Here is a 22,865-nt window from a genome sequence, read left to right as displayed (position 1 = left end):
GGAATGTCCTATAAATATCAATTAAATCTATCTGGTCTATTATGTCATTTAAAGCTTCTGTTTCCTTATTTTCATTTTGGATGATCTGTCCATTGGTGTAAGTGAGGTGTTAAAGTCCCCCACTATTATTGTGTTACTGTCGATTTCCTCTTTTATAGCTGTTAGCAGTTGCCTTATATATTGAGGTGCTCCTATGTTGGGTGCATATATAATTGTTATATTTTCTTCTTGGATTGAGCCCTTGATCATTATGTAGTGTCCTTCCTTGTCTCTTGTAACATTCTTTATTTTAAAGTCTATTTTATCTGATATGAGTATTGCTACTCCAGCTTTCTTTTGATTTCCATTTGCATGGAATATCTTTTTCCATCCCCTCACTTTCAGTCTGTATGTGTCCCTAGGTCTGAAGTGGGTCTCTTGTAGACATCATATATATGGGTCTTGTTTTTGTATCCATTCAGCAAGCCTGTGTCTTTTGGTTGGAGCATTTAATCCATTCACGTTTAAGGTAATTATCGATATGTATGTTCCTATGACCATTTTCTTAATTGTTTTGGGTTTGTTTTTGTAGGTCCTTTACTTCTCTTGTGTTTCCCACTTAGAGAAGTTCCTTTAGCATTTGTTGTAGAGCTGGTTTGGTGGTGCTGAATTCTCTTAGCTTTTGCTTGTCTGTAAAGCTTTTGATTTCTCCATCGAACATGAATGAGATCCTTGCCGGGTAGAGTAATCTTGGTTGTAGATTCTTCCCTTTCATCACTTTAAATATATCATGCCACTCCCTTCTGGCTTGTAGAGTTTCTGCTGAGAAATCAGCTGTTAACCTTATGGGAGTTCCCTTTATGTTATTTGTCATTTTTCCCTTGCTGTTTTCAATAATTTTTCTGTCTTTAATTTTTGCCAGTTTGATTACTATGTGTCTCAGTGTGTTTCTCCTTGGGTTTATCCTGTATGGGGCTCGCTGTGCTTCCTGGACTTGGGTGGCTATTTCCTTTCCCATGTTAGGGAAGTTTTCGACTATAATCTCTTCAAATATTTTCTCTGGTCCTTTCTCTCTCTCTTCTCCTTCTGGGACCCCTATAATGCGAATGTTGTTGCGTTTAATGTTGTCCCAGAGGTCTCTTAGGCTGTCTTCATTTCGTTTCATTCTTTTTTCTTTATTCTGTTCTGCAGTAGTGAATTCCACCATTCTGTCTTCCAGGTCACTTATCCATTCTTCTGCTTGAGTTATTCTGCTGTTGATTCCTTCTAGTGTAGTTTTCATTTCAGTTATTGTATGGTTCATCTCTGTTTGTTCTTTAATTCTTCTAGGTCTTTGTTAAACATTTCTTGCATCTTCTCGATCTTTGCCTCCATTGTTTTCCCGAGGTTCTGGATCATCTTCACTATCATTATTCTGAATTCTTCTTCTGGAAGGTTGCCTATCTCCACTTCATTTAGTTGTTTTTTGGGGTTTTATCTTGTTCCTTTATCTGGTACATAGCCCTCTTCCTTTTCATCTTGTCTATCTTTCTGTGAATGTGGTTTTTGTTCCACAGGCTGCAGGATTGTAGTTCTTCTTGCTTCTGCTGTCTGCCCTCTGGTGGATGAGGCTATCTAAGAGGCTTGTGCAGGTTTCCTGATGGGAGGGACTGGTGGTGGGTAGAGCTGGCTGTTGCTCTGGTGGGCAGAGCTCAGTAAAACTTTAATCCGCTTGACTGCTGATGAGTGGGGCTGGGTTCCCTCCCTGTTGGTTGTTTGGCCTGAGGCAACCCAACACTGGAGCCTACCTGGGCTCTTTGGTGGGGCTAATGGCAGACTCTGGGAGGGCTCACGCCACGGAGTACTTCCAAGAACTTCTGCTGCCAGTGTCCTTGTCCCCACAGCGAGCCACAGCCACGCCCCCTCTGCAGGAGACCCTCCAACACTAGCAGGTGGGTCTGGTTCAGTCTCCCTTGGGTTCACCGCTCCTTCCCCTGGGTCCCGATGCGCATACTACTTTGTGTGTGCCCTCCAAGAGTGGAGTCTCTGTTTGCCCCAGTCCTGTCAAAGTCCTGAAATCAAATCCCACTAGCCTTCAAAGTCTGATTCTCTAGGAATTCCTCCTCCTATTGCCGGACCCCCAGATTGGGAAGCCTGATGTGGGGCTCAGAACCTTCACTCCAGTGCATGGACTTCTATGGTATAAGTGTTCTCCAGTCTGTGAGTCACTCACCCAGCAGTTATGGGATTTGATTTTGCTGTGATTGCACCCCTCCTACCGTCTCATTGTGGCTTCTCCTTTGTCTTTGGATGTGGGGTATCTTTTTTGGTGAGTTCCAGTGTCTTCTTGTCGATGATTGTCCAGCAGTTAGTTGTGATTCTGGTGTTCTCACAAGAGGGAGTGAGAGCACGCCCTTCTACTCCGCCACCTTGGTTCAGGCTCGTCTATTACTTTTTAAAACATAGTTTTGTGCAATGCATTTTATGGGAAAATGCTGTTTAGAGAGTTCTTAGCACCAAAATAAAGTCTGTGATGTGTAAGGAACAGGTTAAAAGATGGTGAACGTTGACTCAATTCCACAAAATACATAGCAAGAGAGTAATAAAATAGGAGACATAAATTGCAAATCACTTTAAAAGTTGAGAGATAGGATACCTGCGGAATTCCTGGGCCCTTGCCCTATGCTTGTTTCCACTGCCAACAGTCTTGTCTGTTGCTTCACACCTGTGTAATTTCAACACTCTCCCAGCTGATACCTCTGCTTCTAATTCCTCTGGCTTCCCTATTCACAGCTTCTACAATAATCTTTATCAAAGATCTTCTCTTTGTGTAAGATCCTATGGTACTTTCCTTCTACTTACTATTTTAAATCCAAACTCCCCAATACAAATGTTCAAGATCTATCCATTGATTCATTGATTCCTTTTAAAATTATCACCCATCCCTAGTAAATGCCCTTTGCTCCAGATCTGACTATAGCTTTGTCTCCATCTCAGCTCTCAATACACATGCTCCAGATTTGTCTAGCACAGCTGCTAGCACATAATAGGTACTCATTTACATCTGTTGAATGAGCAGACCTAGAAAATAACTAGGTAACCCTAAAACAAAATTATAAGTTTCTCTTCTCAGTTTTATTTGAACCTGTGTTCAAAGCACCTTCATGACTGAGTCACATATATTGTCATAATACCTGTCTGCCTTTCTAACCTTACCTCCAATCACTCTTTTGTTCATCTACCATGTTTCATCTGAGTGGGCCTTCTTTCTATTTTTTGGATACATTAAGCTGGTTCCTCTCTCAGGACCTTGCCTGAGTTGCTTGCTGCTTTTTGTCACTCAGATCTCAGCTTAGAAGTTATTTCCTCAGGACTTTCAAGAACATTCACTCTAAAGTAACTCACTTAATCCTTCACTATCACTTCTCCCTATTTAATTCTATGCTGTGCAGTATCAGTTATTTCTCTTGTTCATTTATTTATGTGATTAATTGTTTATAGTTGGCCTCTCCACTAGGATGTAAGCTCCATGAGAACAAAGATGTCTTATTCACCGAACTCTTATACCACTAATGTCTGCCACATGGCAGATGCTCAAAAAATATTTTAAATGAATGAATAAACAAATCTGACCTCCCAGACAATGCTCTGATCCCAACAAAACTCAACAACTTCTCCTAATTCTACTATACCTTCTAAGACTCAACTTAAAAGAAAATTAGCTCCTCCAAGAAGCTTCCCCTGAAATACTTCTGTTTATTCTTAATGTTGCACGTTCGCCTAAATATTTAGCCTGTATCATATAATTTGACATGTGGTCTTATGGGTAAACTGCTATTCAGTGGTTTCATGCACGTTTTTCCTCTGACCTATATGTATCATTAGGTCCCTAAGAGAAGGTTTGTGTTTTTTGTTGTAGCTTTGTTTTCAGTGCTCTGGTAGTACTCAGTGTACTATTGTAGATAGAGAAGCAATTCAACACAAGTTTACTAATAAGCATTTTATCAAAATGGCCTAATTCAATGCTATGGGTAATGCAGAATTCATGATAACAAACAAGTCAACCAGAATCCAATGAGAATCACTTTATCTAGATTTCCAAAATTCAATCTCTTTTTTATGTGAAAGTATCAGGAGACAGAATCTTACTCTCCCAGTTTTCCATCACAAGAAATATCTTCACTGCGATATGAATTACTACATATCCTCCGATTTCTGAGTAGATGCTGGTAGAATGCACTGTTTGCAATTTTATGTTGAAGGTACTATTCACTATGTTCGCCAATATCCCTTACATAGGGGTCCATCACATATATCCCTATTTGTTTAATTTTAGGAGAAAATTTCTATATAAAAATTATCTGTAGCATTAGTCATCAAATAATCAATTCAGAACACAACATATTTCTCTTTCAGTCTTAGTTGGGAAGAAGTAGTGTCAAATTCAAAATCCACTTACAGTGCATCCTGGTAGTACTGATTGCCATATCTACCTCCTTTGTATTCTCCATTCTATTTTTATTTTTCTAAACTTTTTGTTTCTTTGTCTACCAAAACTCATTTACCTGTAAGTTTACAAAGAGAATTTCCCATATTGCCTCTCTGGAGCTCTTGACTCTCTCTTTCATCTAGAGAGTCTGCCAGCAGCTCAACATAAATCTGATATCAACTAAACTCATTCACTTCTCTTTATAACCTATTCTCTTTTATGTGAAATCTACCATCATTTTTCGGTCAACCAGGTGAAAAACATTGGAGCCATTGTTGATTTCTTATTTTCATGGATGAAGTACCCAACAGACACACTAAAATAAGTATTTTAGGGTACCAACACCCTAAAATTTATAGGCGGAAAATTTTATACTTGTTATTTTTTAAAAAGTTATTGTAATGTACACTAAAAAATAAAATTATGAAGACTGGCACTTCCAGCAAAATGGAGCAATAGGATTTCTCACACCTGAAACAATTAAAATATTGCACAAAATATATGAAACAAGAGCTTTTAAGTCATTTAAAATCAGTCAACAGAGGACAGTGATCTCTGAGAGACAGGAAATAAATGAGTCTTACAATTGTTCCAGCTTACTGCCTGGAGAGAATGCCAGGTTGTACTAGAGCCTTAATAGTTTCCTTGAGTTGAGGAGATGTACCCGGATGTCTAGAGAGCACAAAGGGGTTTGAGTTAGGTGCCAGAGTTCACAGGACAGAGTACTCAAGAAAAGAGAGCTGCACAGAGCTCTGGAGGGGTATAGAGGGTCTCTTGAAAGTCTTTAGCTGAGTATTCCCAGTGCATGGGTGCAAAGAAACTACAAAAGTCTGGGGAAAGAATCATTCAGAACGTATGGAGGGAACAACCCCTAGAGCTCACACAGGGCTGGGAATAGTTCCTGTTCCCACCAGCTGGAGTGGGAAAACTCATAATGCACAGGGTATCAGTAAAGTATTCCGAAGGGTTTGCCTTAGCAGTGGGGAAAATTAGCCCTAGACTAAATGCCACTCTGGTCCTGAGTAACAAAGCTTAAAGGTAAGACCTGAAAGGATCAAACTGTTTCCAGTAATTTAACTGCATTCCAGAAGAAAGCTCAAGAATATTTATAGAGACACAAAAATATCTAGCATCCAACAAAATAAAATTCACAGTGTCTGGCACCCAATCAAAAATAACCAAGCATGCAAAAAAAAAAAAAAAAAAAAAAAAAAAAAGGGCAGGAAAATACAATGCATAATGAGCAATAAAATCAGTCAATTGAAATCAACTTAGAAATGACACAGATGATAGAATTAGTAGATAGGGATATTAAAACAGTTTTCATAACTGTATTCCATATGGTCTAGGAGAGCTAGAAGAAACATTGAGTATGCTAAGTAGAAACATGGAAGATATAAATTGGTGAACTTGAATGCACACCAACAGAAATTATCCAAAAGGAAATGCAAAGAGAAAACTATGGGGAAAAAAAAAGACTACAGCACAGTGGGCTCTGCGATAACTTCAAGCAGCCTGGTGTCCCTGTGATAGAGGAGAAAGGAGGAAAGATCAAAAAAATATTTAAAGAAATAATGACCAAAATTTTCCAAAATTTGATTAAAAACAATAAAGTGACAGATCCAAGAAGCTCAATGAATCACAAGCACAAGAAACATGAAAAAAAAAAAAATGACACCAAGGCATCATAATCCAATTGCTCAAAACCAGTGGTAAAAAGAAAATCAGAAAAACAGCCAGAGAAATTTAGACATGCTATGTACAGAGGAACAAAGATAAGAATAACAGCAGCTTTCTTGTTGGAAACAATGTAAGTTAAAAGACAATGAAGCAATATCTTTAAAACATTGAAAGAAAAAAATAATCAATCTTGAATTCTACATCCAGTGAATATACCTTTCAAAAGCAAGGTTGAAATAAAGACTTTTTCAGACACACAAAAGTTGAAAGAATTAATCACCAGCAGGCCTGCACTATAAGCAATGTTAAAAGAAATCTTGGGGGCTTCCCTGGTGGCGCAGTGTTTGAGAATCTGCCTGCCAATGCAGGGGACACGGGTTCGAGCCCTGGTCTGGGAGGATCCCACACGCCGCAGAGCGACTGGGCCTGTGAGCCACAATTGCTGAGCCTGCGCGTCTGGAGCCTGTGCTCCGCAACAAGAGAGGCCGCGATAGTGAGAGGCCCGCGCACCGCGATGAAGAGTGGCCCCCACTTAGGAAAGCCCTCGCACAGAAACGAAGACCCAACACAGCCATAAATAAATAAATAAATAAATAAATAAAAAATTAAAAAAAAAAAGAAATCTTTTAGGAAGAAATAAAAAAATACCACAAGGAAATTTGGATCAACAGAGAGAAATGAAAAGCACTGAAGATATTAACCATGTGGGTAAATATAAAAGACTTAAAAAATGAAATCACTTTAAAATATAATTGAATGTTTAAAGCAAAAATAATAATTTATTGTGGGATTTATAATATATACGGAAGTAAAATGTATGACAATGATAACACAAAACCTGAGAGGGAAGAAACAGAAATAAACTTTTGTAAGGTTCTTATACTATAAGTAAAGGTATACTATCACTTGAAGGTAGACTGTGATAAGTTAAAGATATATATATTATAAACTCAATAGCAACCACTAAAAAAATGCATCAAAGATTTGTAGTTAATAAGTTAAAAAAGGAGAAAAAATAGCATCATGTAAAATAATCTAAGAGAAGGCAGAAAAAGAAGAAAAAGGAAGAAAGAAAAAATGAGACAAATAATAAATAAATAACAAGATGGTATTATAGATTTAAACTGAACCATATTAATAAATGTATCCAGTGTAAATGATCTAAATACACAAATTAAAAGGTAGAGATCGTCATACTGGATAAAAGAGCAAAATCCTGCATACAAGAAGCCCATTTTAAATATAAAAAAAGTAAAAGGATGGAAATATATATATACCATGATAATTTTAATCAAAAGAAGGCTAGAGTTGTTATATTAATATCAGATAAAGTACATATTGAAAAAAATATAAAGAATATTACCAGAGATTACAAAGGTCAGTTAACAATAAAGGGATGAATCGTCAAGATAACATAGTGATCCTAAAGATAATATAATAATCCTAAAGGTTAATGTACCTAAAGCAGAGCTTCAAGACACATGAAGGAAAAACTGATAGAACTGCAGGAAGAAATAGAAGAATCCAAAATCACAGTCAGAGACTTTAACACCTTTCTCTCAGTAACTGACAGAATAAGCAGAATGAAAATAATAACAAATATAAAAGACTTTAATGATACTATCAAATTGACTTAATTGATATTTATAGAACACTCTAAGAAATAATAGCAGAATACATACTCTTTTTTTTTAAAACATCTTTATTGGAGTATAATTGCTTTACAATGGTGTGTTAGTTTCTGCTTTATAACAAAGTGAATCAGTTATACATATACATATATCCCCATATCTCTTCCCTCTTGCGTCTCCCTCCCTCCCACCCTCCCTATCCCACCCCTCTAGGTGGTCACAAAGCACTGAGCTGATCTCCCTGTGCTATGCAGCTGCTTCCCACTAGCTATCTATTTTACGTTTGGTAGTGTATATATGTCCATGACACTCTCTCACTTTGTCCCAGCTTACCCTTCCCCCTCCCCATATCCTCAAGTCCATTCTCTAGTAGGTCTGCGTCTTTATTCCTGTCTTGCCCCTAGGTTCTTCATGACTATTTTTTTTTTTTTTTAGATTCCATATATATGTGTTAGCATATAGTATTTGTTTTTCTCTTTCTGACTTACTTCACTCTGTATGACAGACTCTAGGTCCATCCACCTCACTACAAATAACTCAATTTCGTTTCTTTTTATGGCTGAGTAACATTCCATTGTATATACGTGCCACATCTTCTTTATCCATTCATCTGTCGATGGACACTTAGGTTGCTTCCATGTCCTGGCTATTGCAAATAGAGTTGCAGTGAACATTGTGGTAAATGACTCTTTTTGAATTATGGTTTTCTCAGGGTATATGCCCAGTAGTGGGATTGCTGGGTCGTATGGTAGTTCTATTTTTAGTTTTTTAAGGACCCTCCATACTGTTCTCCATAGTGGCTGTATCAATTTACATTCCCACCAACAGTGCAAGAGTGTTCCCTTTTCTCCACACCCTCTCCAGCATTTATTGTTTCTAGATTTTTTGATGATGGCCATTCTGACCGGTGTGAGATGATATCTCATTGTAGTTTTGATTTGCATTTCTCTAATGATTAATGATGTTGAGCATTCTTTCATGTGTTTGTTGGCAATCTGTATATCTTCTTTGGAGAAATGTCTATTTAGGTCTTCTACCCATTTTTGGATTGGGTTGTTTGTTTTTTTGATATTGAGCTGCATGAGCTGCTTGTAAATTTTGGAGATTAATCCTCTGTCAGTTGCTTCATTTGCAAATATTTTCTCCCATTCTGAGGGCTGTCTTTTAGTCTTGTTTATGGTTTCCTTTGCTGTGCAAAAGCTTTTAAGTTTCATTAGGTCCCATTTGTTTATTTTTGTTTTCATTTCCATTTCTCTAGGAGGTGGGTCACAAAGGATCTTGCTGTGATTTATGTCATGGAGTGTTGTGCCTATGTTTTCCTCTAAGAGTTTTATAGTGTCTGGCCTTAAATTTAGGTCTCTAATCTATTTTGAGTGTATTTTTGTGTATGGTGTTAGGGAGTGCTCTGATTTCATTATTTTACATGTAGCTGTCCAGTTTTCCCAGCACCACTTATTGAAGAGGCTGTCTTTTCTCCACTGTATATTCTTGCCTCCTTTATCAAAGATAAGGTGACCATATGTGTGTGGGTTTATCTCTGGGCTTTCTATCCTGTTCCATTGATCTATATTTCTGTTTTTGTGCCAGTACCATACCGTCTTGATTACTGTAGCTTTGTAGTATAGTCTGAAGTTAGGGAGTCTGATTCCTCCAGCTCCATTTTTCATTCTCAAGATTGCTTTGGCTATTCGGGGTCTTTTGTGTTTCCATACAAATTGTGAAATTTTTTGTTCTAGTTCTGTGAAAAATGCCATTGGTAGTTTGATAGGGATTGCATTGAATCTGTAGATTGCTTTGGGTGGTATAGTCATTTTCACAATGTTGATTCTTCCAATCCAAGAACATGGTATATCTCTCCATCTATTTGTATCATCTTTAATTTCTTTCATCAGTGTCTTATAATTTTCTGCATACAGGTCTTTTGTCTCCTTAGGTAGCTTTATTCCTAGATATTTTATTCTTTTTGTGGTAATGGTAAATGGGAGTGTTTTCTTAATTTCACTTTCAGATTTTTGTTCATTAGTGTATAGGAATGCAAGAGATTTCTGTGCATTAATTTTGTATCCTGCTACTTTACCAAATTGATTGATTAGCTCTAGTAGTTTTCTGGTGGCATCTTTAGGATTTTCTATGTATAGTATCATGTCATCTACATATTCTTTTTAAGTGAATATAAAACATTTACCGGGATAGTTCATATCTGGGCCATAAAACAACTCTCAGTAAATTTAAAATAATCCAAACCATATAAAATGTTCCCTAGTCACAATGGTATTATAAATCAATAACAGAAAGACATCTGTAAAATCCCCAAATATTTGGAAACTAAATCACAAACTGTAAAATAATCCATGAGTCTAAGGAAGAGAAAAGAGAAATTAGTAAGTAGCTTGAACTGAATGGAAATGAAAAACAACATAATGGAAATTTGTGGGATGCCACTAAAGTAGCACTTAGATGGAAATTCATTGCACTAAATACCATATAAGAAAAAAAAATCAGAGTTCAAATACATGATTTCAGCTTAAAAAAATAAAAAAAGAAGAGGAAATAAAACCAAAGCAATCAAAAGGAAAGAGATTATTGTAAAACTCAGAGTGAAAAAATCAATGTAAAAGAAAGGAGAAAAAATAGAGAAAGTCAATGAAACCAAAAGCTGGTGCTCTGAGATCAATAATATTGTTAAGCCTCTAGGAAAATTAGAAGATACAAATTACCAGTATCAGAAATGAGAGAAGTGACATTACTGCAAATTCTACAGATATTAAAAGGATAATATGGGAATATTATGAAGAACTTTAGGCCAATAAATTTGACAACTTAAATTAAATAGAGTTTCGTTGCAGGGCACAAACTACCAAAATCTACTCAAGAAGAAATACATAACCTAAATAGTAGGATACTTTTAAGCAATTGAATTTGTAGTAGAAAAAAAAAAACAACACAAAAACTTTCCCATAAAGAAAGATCCAGATGGTTTCATTAGTGAATTCTATCAAATATGTAAGGAAGAAACAGTACTAATTCTACAAAAAATCTTTCAAAAAATCAAAGAGGAAATATTTCCCAATTCATTTTGAGGCCAGCATTATCTTGATATTGACAAAAGACATTACAAAGAACTGAAAATAACACACCTTATTCCTCACGAATAAAAATGTAAACATTAACAAAATTTTAGAGTATCAAATCCAACAATATAGAAAAGGGTGACTGCATCATGATCAAGTGAGGTTTATTCCAGGAATGCAAGGCTGATTTAACATTTGAAAATCAATCAATTAAGTCACCATATTAACAGACTAAAAAAGAAAATCCCAAAAGAGAAGAAAACTAAAAATATATATATATATGATCACCTCAATAGCTCCAGAAATAAAAATGGTCAAAATCTAACATTAATTTCTGATAAAAAACCCTCAGGAAATTAAGAATATAAGGGAACATATTCATTAATGAGGAGCCTCTATCACCAAAACCTGCAGCTAACATCATACTTAATAGTGGATTGTTTTCCTCCTAGCATCAGGAGGAAAGCTATTGAATGTTTTCCTCCTAGCATCAGGAGGAAAGCAAGGATGTCCATTCTCACCACTTCAACATTATCCTGGAGGGTCTAGTTGTTGGATCTGGGATTTGCTTTTATCCTGCATACACACAACCTAGGGAGTTAGTCTGTTACTGTTTTGCTGTTTTGTGGATGCAAACAGAAGACATAAGACTCCTGGTTCAGAGATAAAGGACTTTATTATTTATGGCACGGGAAGAAGCATATGCATTAGCATATTTGTGTTGGTTATCCTTTACCCCAAATCCTGCAGGGGCAATGCAATGGGCTCAGAAGGATGCTATGCCTTCAGTGGATTTATGTTACAGCTAACAAACACTGAGTTTGGGGGATCCACTGCTTTTGCAGCAAGGAGTGATGTATATATTTATTATCTTGATTGTGATGATAGCTTCATTGGTGCACACATATATCAAAACATATCAGATAGTGTACTTTAAATATTTGCAGCTTACTTACACCAATAAAACTGTCAGAAAAATGAGAAAAATCTTCCATTCCAAGCATTCTAGGCCTTTCTATATCAAATATTTTTGGACTACTACTAATGTGCTAGGCACTGTGCTGATATTGGGAATACTATGGTAAACAAAATCCTTCCTCCCATGGAGTTTATATTCTTGTAGGAGGAGACTGAAAGTAAACAATAAGAAAAACATCAGATGGTGGCTACTGTGATTAAGATAAAGAGAATTAAGTAGGGTGGCTACTTTAGATTGGGGGTGGGTCATCTCTCTGAGAAGATGATACCGATGTAGAGATATGAATATCAAGAAGGGGCCAACCACGTCAAAGTGGGAGAAGAGCACCTCTGACCTTCATCATTATTTTGGCTTTCTAACTGTTCTCATTTCCCTCCAATCTCCTGTAAGCCACGCTGAATTAACTTCCTCAAAGGTTAATATGATCACGTAATTACTGTGTTTAAAAACCTTCATTCTCTCTCTTATCTCAGTTACTAAAAAGGATATTAGCTCTACATTCCAGCATTATGAGTCTTCTTGCATATGACAAAACCTACTTTTCCAGTCTTCTCACTATTCCTTTATTCTAACATGGAGAAAGCCCTGATCTTACGTATGCTTCCCTACTTTTGATCATGCTGTTTCTTCTGCTTGAAATGCCATCCTTCTCCTCAAGGATGCCATCAGTAGACATCCTTCCTATCCTTAAATGTCTGTCTCAAATATCACATTCTCCTTAATATCTTTTCTGATTTTCCCAGCCAGATGTAATTTTTGTTCACAATTCCCTCCTGTTATGTTTCTCAATGGGAAAAACTCAGCTTGCTCATTTTTTATTATATTTTAGATGGTGGCATAGGGCTTTGCAGATAGGAGATAATCCATAACTTCCTAGTGGACTGAATTATCTTAGTTTTGTTTCACTTGCAAGCTGCATGAGAGCCAAAAAAAAAAAGATAAACATAAAGATAAAACAGAGACTTCCAGTGGTGGTCCAGTGGTTAAGACTTCGCCTTCCAGTGCAGCGGGTGCAGGTTCAATCCCTGGTCAGGGAGCTAAGATCATACATACCTCACGGCCAAAAAACCAAAACATAAGACAGAAGCAATATTGTAACAAATTCAACAAAGACTTTAAAAATGGTCCACGTAGGGACTTCCCTGGTGGCGCAGTGGTTAAGAATCTGCCTGCCAATGCAGGGGACACGGGTTCGATCCTTGGTCCGGGAAGATCCCACATGTCGCGGAGCAACAAAGCCCGTGCACCACAATTACTGAGCCCACGCGCCTAGAGCGTGTGCTCCGCAACGAGAAGCCACCACAATGAGAAGCCCGCACACCGCAATGAAGAGTAGCCCCTGCTTGCCGCAACTAGAGAAATCCTGTGCACAGCAACGAAGACCCAATGCAGCCATAAATAACAAACAAATAAATAAATTAATAAATTTATTTAAAAAAAAAAAGGTCCACATCAAAAAAATCTTTAAAAAAAGAAAAAGATAAAACAAATAAGTGGATAGAAGTTATCTTGCCCCACAAAAACAATGATATTCCTCATAAGAGAATAATCTACTGGAAATATAATGTGTTTAGAAAAAAACAGAACGGATCTTTACAATTTCAGTGACTCTGTTAAAATCAGTTCTTTTCCAAGACAATTGGATTCTCTTTAAAACCCTTTCACTTTCCTGAGACTGGGACCAAGCTAACATGAGCAGAACCTCTGAAAATAGGGAAGAAGTCTGCTGTTCTCCATCTCAACACCAACATGGGTTGAAGACACATGCCTTGCAGAGGACCTTGATTAGATTCCTAAGGAGGGAGCAGGAGTGGATGGGAAATAAACAATAAAAAATCAGAAAAAGAGTGTGTTGGGATCCCCAAGATCACCCCCAGGTTTGATGGTTTGTGAGGAGGATACACAGGACTTAGAATATAGCTGAACTCACAGGTGTAGTTTATTACAGAAAAAGGATACAAAGTAAAACCAGCAAAGGAAAAAGGTGCAGAGATGAAGTCTGGAGGAAACCAGGTGTAAGCTTCTAAGAATCCTTCCTCTACCAGTGGAGTCACACAGGATGGGATTAATTCCTCCAAGAATTAACATGTATGAAAACACATGTGAAATGCTGTCTAGCAGGGATATTCACTGGAGACTCAGTTTTCAGAGTTTTTGTTGGAACTGGTGATGTAGGCAACCTCTGCCTAGCATGTACCAAAATTCCAGACTCCCAGAAGGGAAGCAGGTGATCAGTATAAATAACATTGTTTGCAGAGACAATTTAGGTACAGTGAACTGCCCTTATCAGTTAGAGAATGGTGGAAACATCCCTAAAATCCAAGGGCCAACCTTACAAGCAGTTTTTCTAAGGACAGTAGTCCTTTTCTGTATAGGGATATATTGAAAATATTCTTACTTTCTTAATTCAAGGATCTCACGTTCAGATTTTTTTTTAGCAAATAGTATGAAATAGAACAGTTATGTACACTAAAATGTTCATCACAATATTGTTTAAATTAGTAAAAAAAAAAAAAAAACACAAGGTAAGTGTCCAAAAACTGTGGACTGGTTCAGTAAATTATAGTACAGTAGTATGAAGAAATATTAAACAGCCATTAAATATTTTTGAAGACTTTTAATAACAAAAATGACTATCCTGGAGAGTAAATCAGGACGAAAAATTATATGTACAATAATAACTCAAAAATGGGAGAAATATAGAATGAAATCTAGAAGGAAATACACTAGAATGTAATCATGATTCATTTCTGGGGGATGGCTCATATAAAATAATTTTTATTTTCCTCTTGACCTTTTCTGTACTTTCAATTTTTATTTAATGAACATGTATTTACTTTTCTAATTAGAAAACAAGTTATAATAATAAGATAATTGTGTTAAAAAGATTTTAGATATAATGGCCTATGGAATCAAAGCAAATTTTGCTAAAATGTAAAATATTTAGCATGCACAGTAATACGAATACAATGACTAGGGAACTCTTAGGATGGCAAACGACCATTTAAAGTGCATTTTTTCTATTTGATGTGCTTCTTTCTTCAATTAGCTAACAAAAAAAGAAAAAGCAGGTAAAGGGAAGGGAGATATAAACACTAAAGAAAGCACAATGGCTAATTTTTATTTCAAGGAAGAAATGGTTCACAAACTAGCAAACGCAAAAATAAAAATGTTATTTTTCAATGGACAGAACAAGGATGAATTTCCTAAATAACACTGAATCCCAATTTACGTACAATCTGTTAAGTATTACTAACATAAGTCACATAAATTTTCAGAGTTTTAAGGAGGATTAGGTAATTACTCTACAAACTTCTGGAGAAGGTGATTTCTAACATATTCAGTTACAATTCCCCTCCATTTGCTTTAATGCATCTACCCTAGTCACAGAGATACTACTCCACAGAAAGCTATTTTTATACTACCCAGCTTCTCCATCACTGTATTAAGTAGCCATATAGAAAACAGACCACTATTGTATCCTCTTATCCCTAGAGAGATGAAATGGTTTGCAGCTTATTTTAAATCACAAAGCAATTCTTTTGTGTACTGAATTGGCCCCAGGCTACGGAGGTTGTGCAACTCACTTCCCACATGACCTCCACTTGTGGCTGCTTCCCAATCTTGTCAGAACATGAAAACCTTGAAGGCACTCCATGTGGGGGGCAGTGCTCTCTCTGCCTCTGAAATGATTCCTGGGCCAAGTTAGAAAAACCAGATTCTGAACAGCCACTGTAATGGCAAGCGCACGCAGAAGGGGAAAAAAAAAAGCTCAGAATTTTTCTGGTTAGGAAGGGAAATGTGGTTAACCTAAATTGGACCTAAAGAGCAAATGGAGGCATCAAGAAGCACTCCCACTGCTTCAGTTCAACTATGCATTTTTGTTTCCGTTATAAAAAAAGAACAGCTCTTTAAATGGTTTGGCTATATTCAGAAATGTAACTGCTTAAAAAAGTTCTCAAGTGTTTGAAAGGACTGTGTTTGGGAAGGTGGTGGGGAAAGAGGGCAGATGACAAAGCATTGCTAGAGTCTTTTGAGTAAAACTTAAATTAGATAATCAAAGTCAGCAACTGGTGCTTGCTAAGTGATGGTTCATGTATGATCAACAGTCCTTCAAAGACTTTGATGCTGCCTCTCTTCTCTTTCCCAGGAAGAAAGAGATTATATAGGACTTGGAGTCAAAAAACCTGGGTTCAGATCATGTCACTGTCAAACATGCATTAACAATTTCCAGACACTATGCTTTCTTGGCATTTGTCATCTCTGAATTTTAGGCTTTTCCTGTATAAAATGGGTACCAACAAATGTCACCCTTTTCATAGGTGATTATGTAGAAAGAAAGTATAAGCAAACTGTGAAGTGCTAAGCATTTTTATTGTTATTGCTAGTAGATCTGCTTGAAATATAAAAAGTACTTAACAAATGTTCACAAAATTATTAATAAACTGGAGTAATTATAGTGGACAAATGGTAAGAGTGAATAAGTCAAGAACCTTAAAATCAACAATAACACTTTCACTTAAAACTTAACAGATATTTAACTATAAAACATTAATATCTTATATGGAACTAAACTGAACACCTTAGAAATATCCTGGGGGGAAAACAATGCTTCAGCTGCCAGAAGAGGTCACTGTAATCATCATATATGGTAGGATCTCAGGTATGGCAGAGGCATGCTAGCATATCAGGTTTCATTAAGGTTACAGAGGCAGTGAATGAGAGGTTAAGAGCCTGAGCTCTGAAGTTCAATCTCAACTAACAAGTTGTATGACTATGGGCACATTACTTAATCTTTTCTAAGCCTCAGTTTTCGCAGATGTAAAATGGGGAGAGCAGCAGTCTCTGCTAGCAGGATTACTGTGAAGACTTTAAGGAAGAAACAGGTGAATTACTTACCACAGTGTTATTTGCTTACCTACCATCGTCTTCATCATACTATATACAAGGTGTCTTTTTATGAGTGGGACTAGACCAGGAGTCCTCCATTTTACAATCTCCTATTAACCTTCAGCCATGGTAGAGAACTATGGTATGTTTTTGAAAAACACAGCAAAGGGGGTCTACTGTGGTCATATACCCTGCCAGGTCCCCACACAGCACTATGCTGCTTAGGTGAAGTTCGATATGCCTGCCAGGAACTATGGCTCCCTGAACCAAATGTTAGCAGATGTTCAAGGTACAATTCTTCATATTTCACTAACCACTCTCTGAACCATCCAGAATCCCTGGGTTATGCTTTTAAATTTTAAATTTCATATCCAAGTTGCTCATGCCCTATGTTTCACTTCCAGTAAAATTTGTCTTTCTTTTTTCAAATGGAAATGTCAAAAACTTAAGATGTGCATACATGCATATTTTTTTCTAATTTGCAGTGAGTGAACTCTTGTTAATACAGAAGCTAAAGAAGTTAGAATAATGAAACACTAATATAGGAGTCCCTTATAATATTATATAACATGTTAACTGATGGTGGTGGTCAATGAAGCAATTGCTTCACATTCAATATCCTGCTGAGGGGCTTCCCTGGTGGCGCAGTGGTTGAGAATCTGCCTGCCAATGCAGAGGACACGGGTTCAAGCCCTGGTCTGGGAGGATCCCACATGCCGCGGAGCAACTAGGCCCGTGAGCCACAACTACTGAGCCTGCGCAGGAGCTTGTGCTCCGCAACAAGAGAGGCCGCCATAATGAGAGGCCCGCGCACCGCGATGAAGAGTGGCCCCCGCTCGCCGCAACTGGAGAAAGCCCTCGCACAGAAACGAAGACCCAACACAGCCAAAATAAATAAATAAATAAATAGCGTTCCCTTTAAAAAAAAAAAAAAAAAAAACTTAAAAAAAAAAAAATATCCTGCTGAAATGAAATAACTGCATTTTAAGGAAATAAAATGTAACCCTTTTTGAGATGTCCTGCTAAATGAGTCAAAAAACCTTAATTCTAGGTCTATAAAATTAATCAAAATAATCCAACTGTGCAATCATCTTACATCTTATCACAGAGAATTTAATAATGCAGTAAATTCTGGATCTTGGATATAAAAGACATTCCTCCCTCACGCCCCCAACAGTCACCTTCTTGGGACCGTGTCCACTCTTTTGGGACATGGAAAGCCCCTTCTTCTGAGGAAAGGCTGGGTCCAGCCACCTCAGAGTGAGCTGCTTCTCCAGCCTGCCTGCCTTTTTGACAGTGCTACCTGCCAGCCAGAAGCATCCTGGTGTCTTCTGGGCTGCTGCAGATTGAACAGACTTTGAATCCAGCCAGAGGGTAACAGGTTGTTTTAATTGGCTAAATCTGCTATGTGCAAAGCATATGACCATGAATTTGTAGCCAAAACACTAATCTAAAAAAATGTCACGAACAATTTAAACACAAAACAAGAATATTTTTGCTTGTCAATTCTACTTTTGCCACGAGGGTTTTTAACCTAACATTTTATAATGACTACCAAATCTTTACCTTTGCTGAAGTAGAATTTTCATGGTATACTCCCTGTACCAAATCCATAAGAGCACTTGCTAAAAGTTCCACAACCTAAAAAACAAGAAAAAAATCAAAAGAAACAATTTAAAAAATGTATCCCTATTTTTACCTCAGAATGCTTCACAAGGCTTAGTAGCAAGGCAGTATTACGCTTGATAGAAAAAAAAATGGGGTTATGTGCAAAGATCCTGGCAAATGGCATTGCCCACCTGGATATTAGAGCTGTGATCCAATATTTCCGATCATAATTCAAGCAAAAAAAAAAAAAATCCTGTAAGCATAGCATTTAATATACGTGAAAATCCAGTAATAGCCATATTGAACATAAGCTTAAATTTCAGATAACTAATGAAAATTTTTTTTTTAATTAATTTATTTTTGGCCGCGTTGGGTCTCTGTTGCTGCGCGTGAGGTTTCTCTAGTTGCGGCGAACGGGGGCTACTCTTCATTGCGGTGCGCGGTCTTCTCATTGCGGTGGCTTCTCTTGTTGTGGTGCACGGGCTCTAGGTGCACGGGCTTCAGTAGTTGTGGCACACGGGCTCTAGAGTGCAGGCTCAGTAGTTGTGGCGCATGGGCTTAGCTGCTCCATGGCATGTGGGATCTTCCCGGACCAGGGATCGAACTCGTGTGCCCTGCATTGGCAGTGGATTCTTAACCACTGCGCTACCAGGGAAGTCCCTCAGATAACTAATGAAATCTTAACCCAATTTATTTGCTGAATATTTATTTCTGTCAGGTGGATACTTTTTCAATATCCCCATTCTGGGAGGCATCACAATGCTAATTTTCATACGTAATACAGAGAGAAAAGCAACCTTTCTAACGTGTTCATTCTGTTGTACTAAAAATGCACTGTGGATACATTTGGTGTAGGGCCCCTGGGTCAAATGTACCATAAACACTGAAAATTTTTACAGAACTGTAATATTGAAATTGTATCATCAAACCTGTATTATTTTCAAGGCCCAGGCTATTAAAAAAAATCAAACAAAATCAAAAGCTTTGAACTTGTTCCAGAATGTAAAACAAGCAGAAAATAGTAAATGGTCTCTTTGCAACTACTGTACAATTTAGAGTTGTTTGCATAAACCATCTTAATTCAAGAGGATAAAACAGTGGTATTTATTATAATGTTCAGTGCAGCCATTTCAAACAAGAATTCCTCAAGGCAACCCTACCCGCTTCTTAAGAAGTCTTAGTATCTTATATACTTAGCTTCCTATGTTATGCAGTCCTGTATCAGATTTCCACTCTTTGCTTCCTAAAATTTAGCTCAGTTCTGACTGAATTAAAGGATTTTGTTTCAGCTTTTATCATTCTTGTAATTGAAGACATTATTAAGCCAAAGGATACAGACCCAAACAACAAGATACTTCAATCTCAGGTACTTAGGATTTAATAAACATTTTCTTAGAGGCAAATGACATTAATTTGTAGAAAGATATGCTGTAAAATTTTAACACATAAGCATTTATCTCCAAATTTATATTTACATGCATCCTGCATAACACACACAAGGCTGCCGATATGGAAATTTTGCTGATTAAAGGGATTATTTTTTTCTAGCTCTGCAGATGGGTTAATTTGTAAGACCTATACAAAGTCTTTTTTTTTTTTTTTTAATCACATTGCCCTTTAGGTAACCAAATACTTAAGAAATATTGTAGCAATATGAGCTGCAGAGGAACTGCGAGGACAATGATCCTACAGTGTTACCAGATGTGTTGAGTTATTTAAGTGGGGAAAGAGAGAAAAATGAATGGATTTTTTCCCCCCTGAAGGTATCAGATAAGCTCTATTCCCAAATCCAGGAGGACAGAGTATTGCCAATAGGTCTATGAAAGACTGTAACTAAATGCGCAGCATCAGATTGGATTACAGTTTACACAAGCAACATCCCAAGATCCCTCTGATGGCTGGACACATAATACAGATCAATCAGTCACTAAGAAATGTTATGGTTTTGAAACAGTTTGAGGTCTGAGACCAGCACTGGTAAAGTGAAGAGGGATTTACAAAAAGAAAGTCCGACACTAATTTTAACAATGGATCTGGTTTTGGATAAAGAGAGTGTTCCTTTACTTCCCTGAAATTCCAGACCAGGAAGAAGCAACAAAAACTTTTTATTCTCCAATTCTTTTTCTGTTAATGCAATTAGCAAATATATGTAGATCTGTACTTGCAAGTTTATAATTTATAAATGACCTGTACTTCCAAACGGCCATCCTTGCTTAAGCAGAATACACCTCCACTGCCAACAGCAACCATCAAGGAAAAAGCTTTGGACTTCCTTAGGTTAACAAGTCCAGGAAGGCAAGAGAGTATAAAAAGCAGTCTAGCCTAGGGGAGTTGAATATGTCCCAGGCAAAAGTGACTTATCCAGCACACACTTAAATATCTTTCCACTGCCTGAAATGTTTACTTTTAAAATTATACCAAATAGAGATGTGTTTAAGTATTATCCTCCTTTAAAATTGCAAATATTTCTAGGAAGACCACAGGGCTAACAGCCCATACATACGTTAACAAGACCATTTAATGATCTCATCTTTTTTTTTCATTACATGGTTTACTACCACAGGCATTCACTTGTTTAGATAACTACTGTACTTAAATACAAGAAGGCACCTGCTGGGACTTCCCTGGTGGCTCAGTGGTTAAGAATCCGCCTGCCAATGCAGGGGACACGGGTTCGAGCACTGGTCCAGGAAGATCCCACATGCCGCGGAGCAACTAAGCCCGTGCGCCACAACTATTGAGCCTGCGCTCTAGAGCCTGTGAGCCACAACTACTGAGCCCACGTGCCACAACTACTGAAGCCCACGTGCTCTAGGGCCCACGTGCCACAACTACTGGGCCCGTGTACTGCAACTAATGAAGCCTGCGCACCTAGAGCCCATGCTCCTCAACAAGAGAAGCCACTGCAATGAGAGAAGCCCGCGCACTGCAATGAAGAGTAGCCCTTGCTCGCCGCAACTAGAGAAAAGTCCGCGCGCAGCAACAAAAACCCAATGTAGCCAAAAGATAAATTAAAAAAAAAAAAAAAAAGAAAGCACTTGCTTAATGAGCTCCTCCCTTCCCTCAGATTACTGAGGAATGATTTGTTCAAGCAACCTAAAACGGTAGCAAGGATAACGTCAGCCAGAAGAGAATCTAGAGCTCAACTGCCAGACTGTCTGAGACTAAGAGTCCCCGTCCCAGACTTTTTGGTGCTCCAGAGAAAGACCAAGGACTTCTGTTCCAAGCCCAGGGGGGCAAGCAAACACTTTCTACTAGAAAAAGTGGGTTTTAATTCAACAACAGAACACATGAAAAGACTATTTTAACCAAAATCAGAGGTCTCTGTAACATTGACTTGTTGCATCCTGAAACATTATTTCAGATTATATGACTGTCACCAACACTATTATAAAGTTTAGTTTACCTGCCTAGAGAGTAATCAAATAGGAGATACGTTTCTTCATTTCTGCATTTCTGGAGGTTGTGAGAATAGCAGAATTGCTTACCTGTACATGCAAATGCAAATACGCTTTTTTCTTTTATTTGTGTCGTGTTTAACTCTACAGCAATGTCATACACTATCTCCCAATCTTTTAAGTAACACCTTAGATTTCAGTGAGCCAGAAGTGGTAACCATTCACAATGTCAGTGTTATGAGCTGGTTTCTCCTGCCACCTCATTTTTGGCTACCAGAGAGAAGGTTGCATAGGAAAGGAAGTGGACATCAAATTGCTGTTCTCAAGCAAACAGCAATCTCTGTTGATCTCTCCCATTTTAATCACTACCCTCTCATCAAAGATAAGGAATAGGTAGTATTCAGATGTGTCTGAACCTTAGCACAATTACAGATCCAATATAACTGACCTTTGGAATGAATTTCTTAAATGGTTAATTTACAGGACAAATTTTACCAACTGCAAGGGAATATGTAATTGCTTCCTTCTTTATCTTTTGGCAAGGGCAACTACAATTCAGTGATTTTTTTAAACTGAAAAACTAAAGTGATACATACGCTTACAAAAGGTGTTGTAATTATTATATAATAAAATTATAATATAATTATATATTATATATTAATATAATTAATTATACATAACATAATTATATATAAATATATATTAATTATATATAATTATATATTATAATATAATTATAATAAAATTCTCAACTTAAAAATTAGAAATTGAGAGAAGTAGGAGGTGGTAATGACCAAATGGCCAAAAAACACCCTCACTTACTGCTATACAAAGATTTCTATAACATATTCTTAAGGAAACGAAAAAGAAAAGCTGGTTACAAAACAGAACAACATGATAGGTATTTTTAAAACAAAAATGAGGTCAATCTATGTGTTCATATATGCTGAGAAAAAAGTCTGAAACAGCAAAATATTGATAATAATGATAATCTGTAAGTGGTAAGATTCTAGATGTTTTTAATTAAAATTTTTTCTTCAACTTTTCTGAATTGCTTAAATGTACAATTGCTTAGTATATAATGTACTACATTTTCTCTCCTTTTATTAGCTTGCTTTCATAATCAGATAAAATAAACCTACTTCTAGGGGGTGGGACGGG

General features: G+C 37.1%; 1 protein-coding gene across 6 annotated transcripts in view; it reads right to left on the bottom strand.

Moving 5' to 3' along the window:
- The window catches only part of PDSS2 (decaprenyl diphosphate synthase subunit 2), a 264,539-nt gene that overhangs the window by 73,354 nt on the left and 168,320 nt on the right, over positions 1–22,865 (bottom strand). For 5 of the 6 annotated variants that reach the window (XM_061207024.1, XM_061207027.1, XM_061207022.1 and 2 more), the window contains one exon: positions 18,265–18,339. The exons of the other annotated variant lie outside the window; for it this stretch is intronic. In XM_061207024.1, coding sequence (XP_061063007.1) covers positions 18,265–18,339 — 75 coding nt within the window. The remainder of the gene's footprint in view (positions 1–18,264; positions 18,340–22,865) is intronic. 6 annotated transcript variants of the gene reach the window in all.

The sequence above is a fragment of the Eubalaena glacialis genome, chromosome 12, assembly GCF_028564815.1.
Source record: "Eubalaena glacialis isolate mEubGla1 chromosome 12, mEubGla1.1.hap2.+ XY, whole genome shotgun sequence".
Lineage (NCBI taxonomy): Eukaryota > Metazoa > Chordata > Mammalia > Artiodactyla > Balaenidae > Eubalaena > Eubalaena glacialis.
This window is presented reverse-complemented; position numbering and strand designations above follow the sequence as displayed.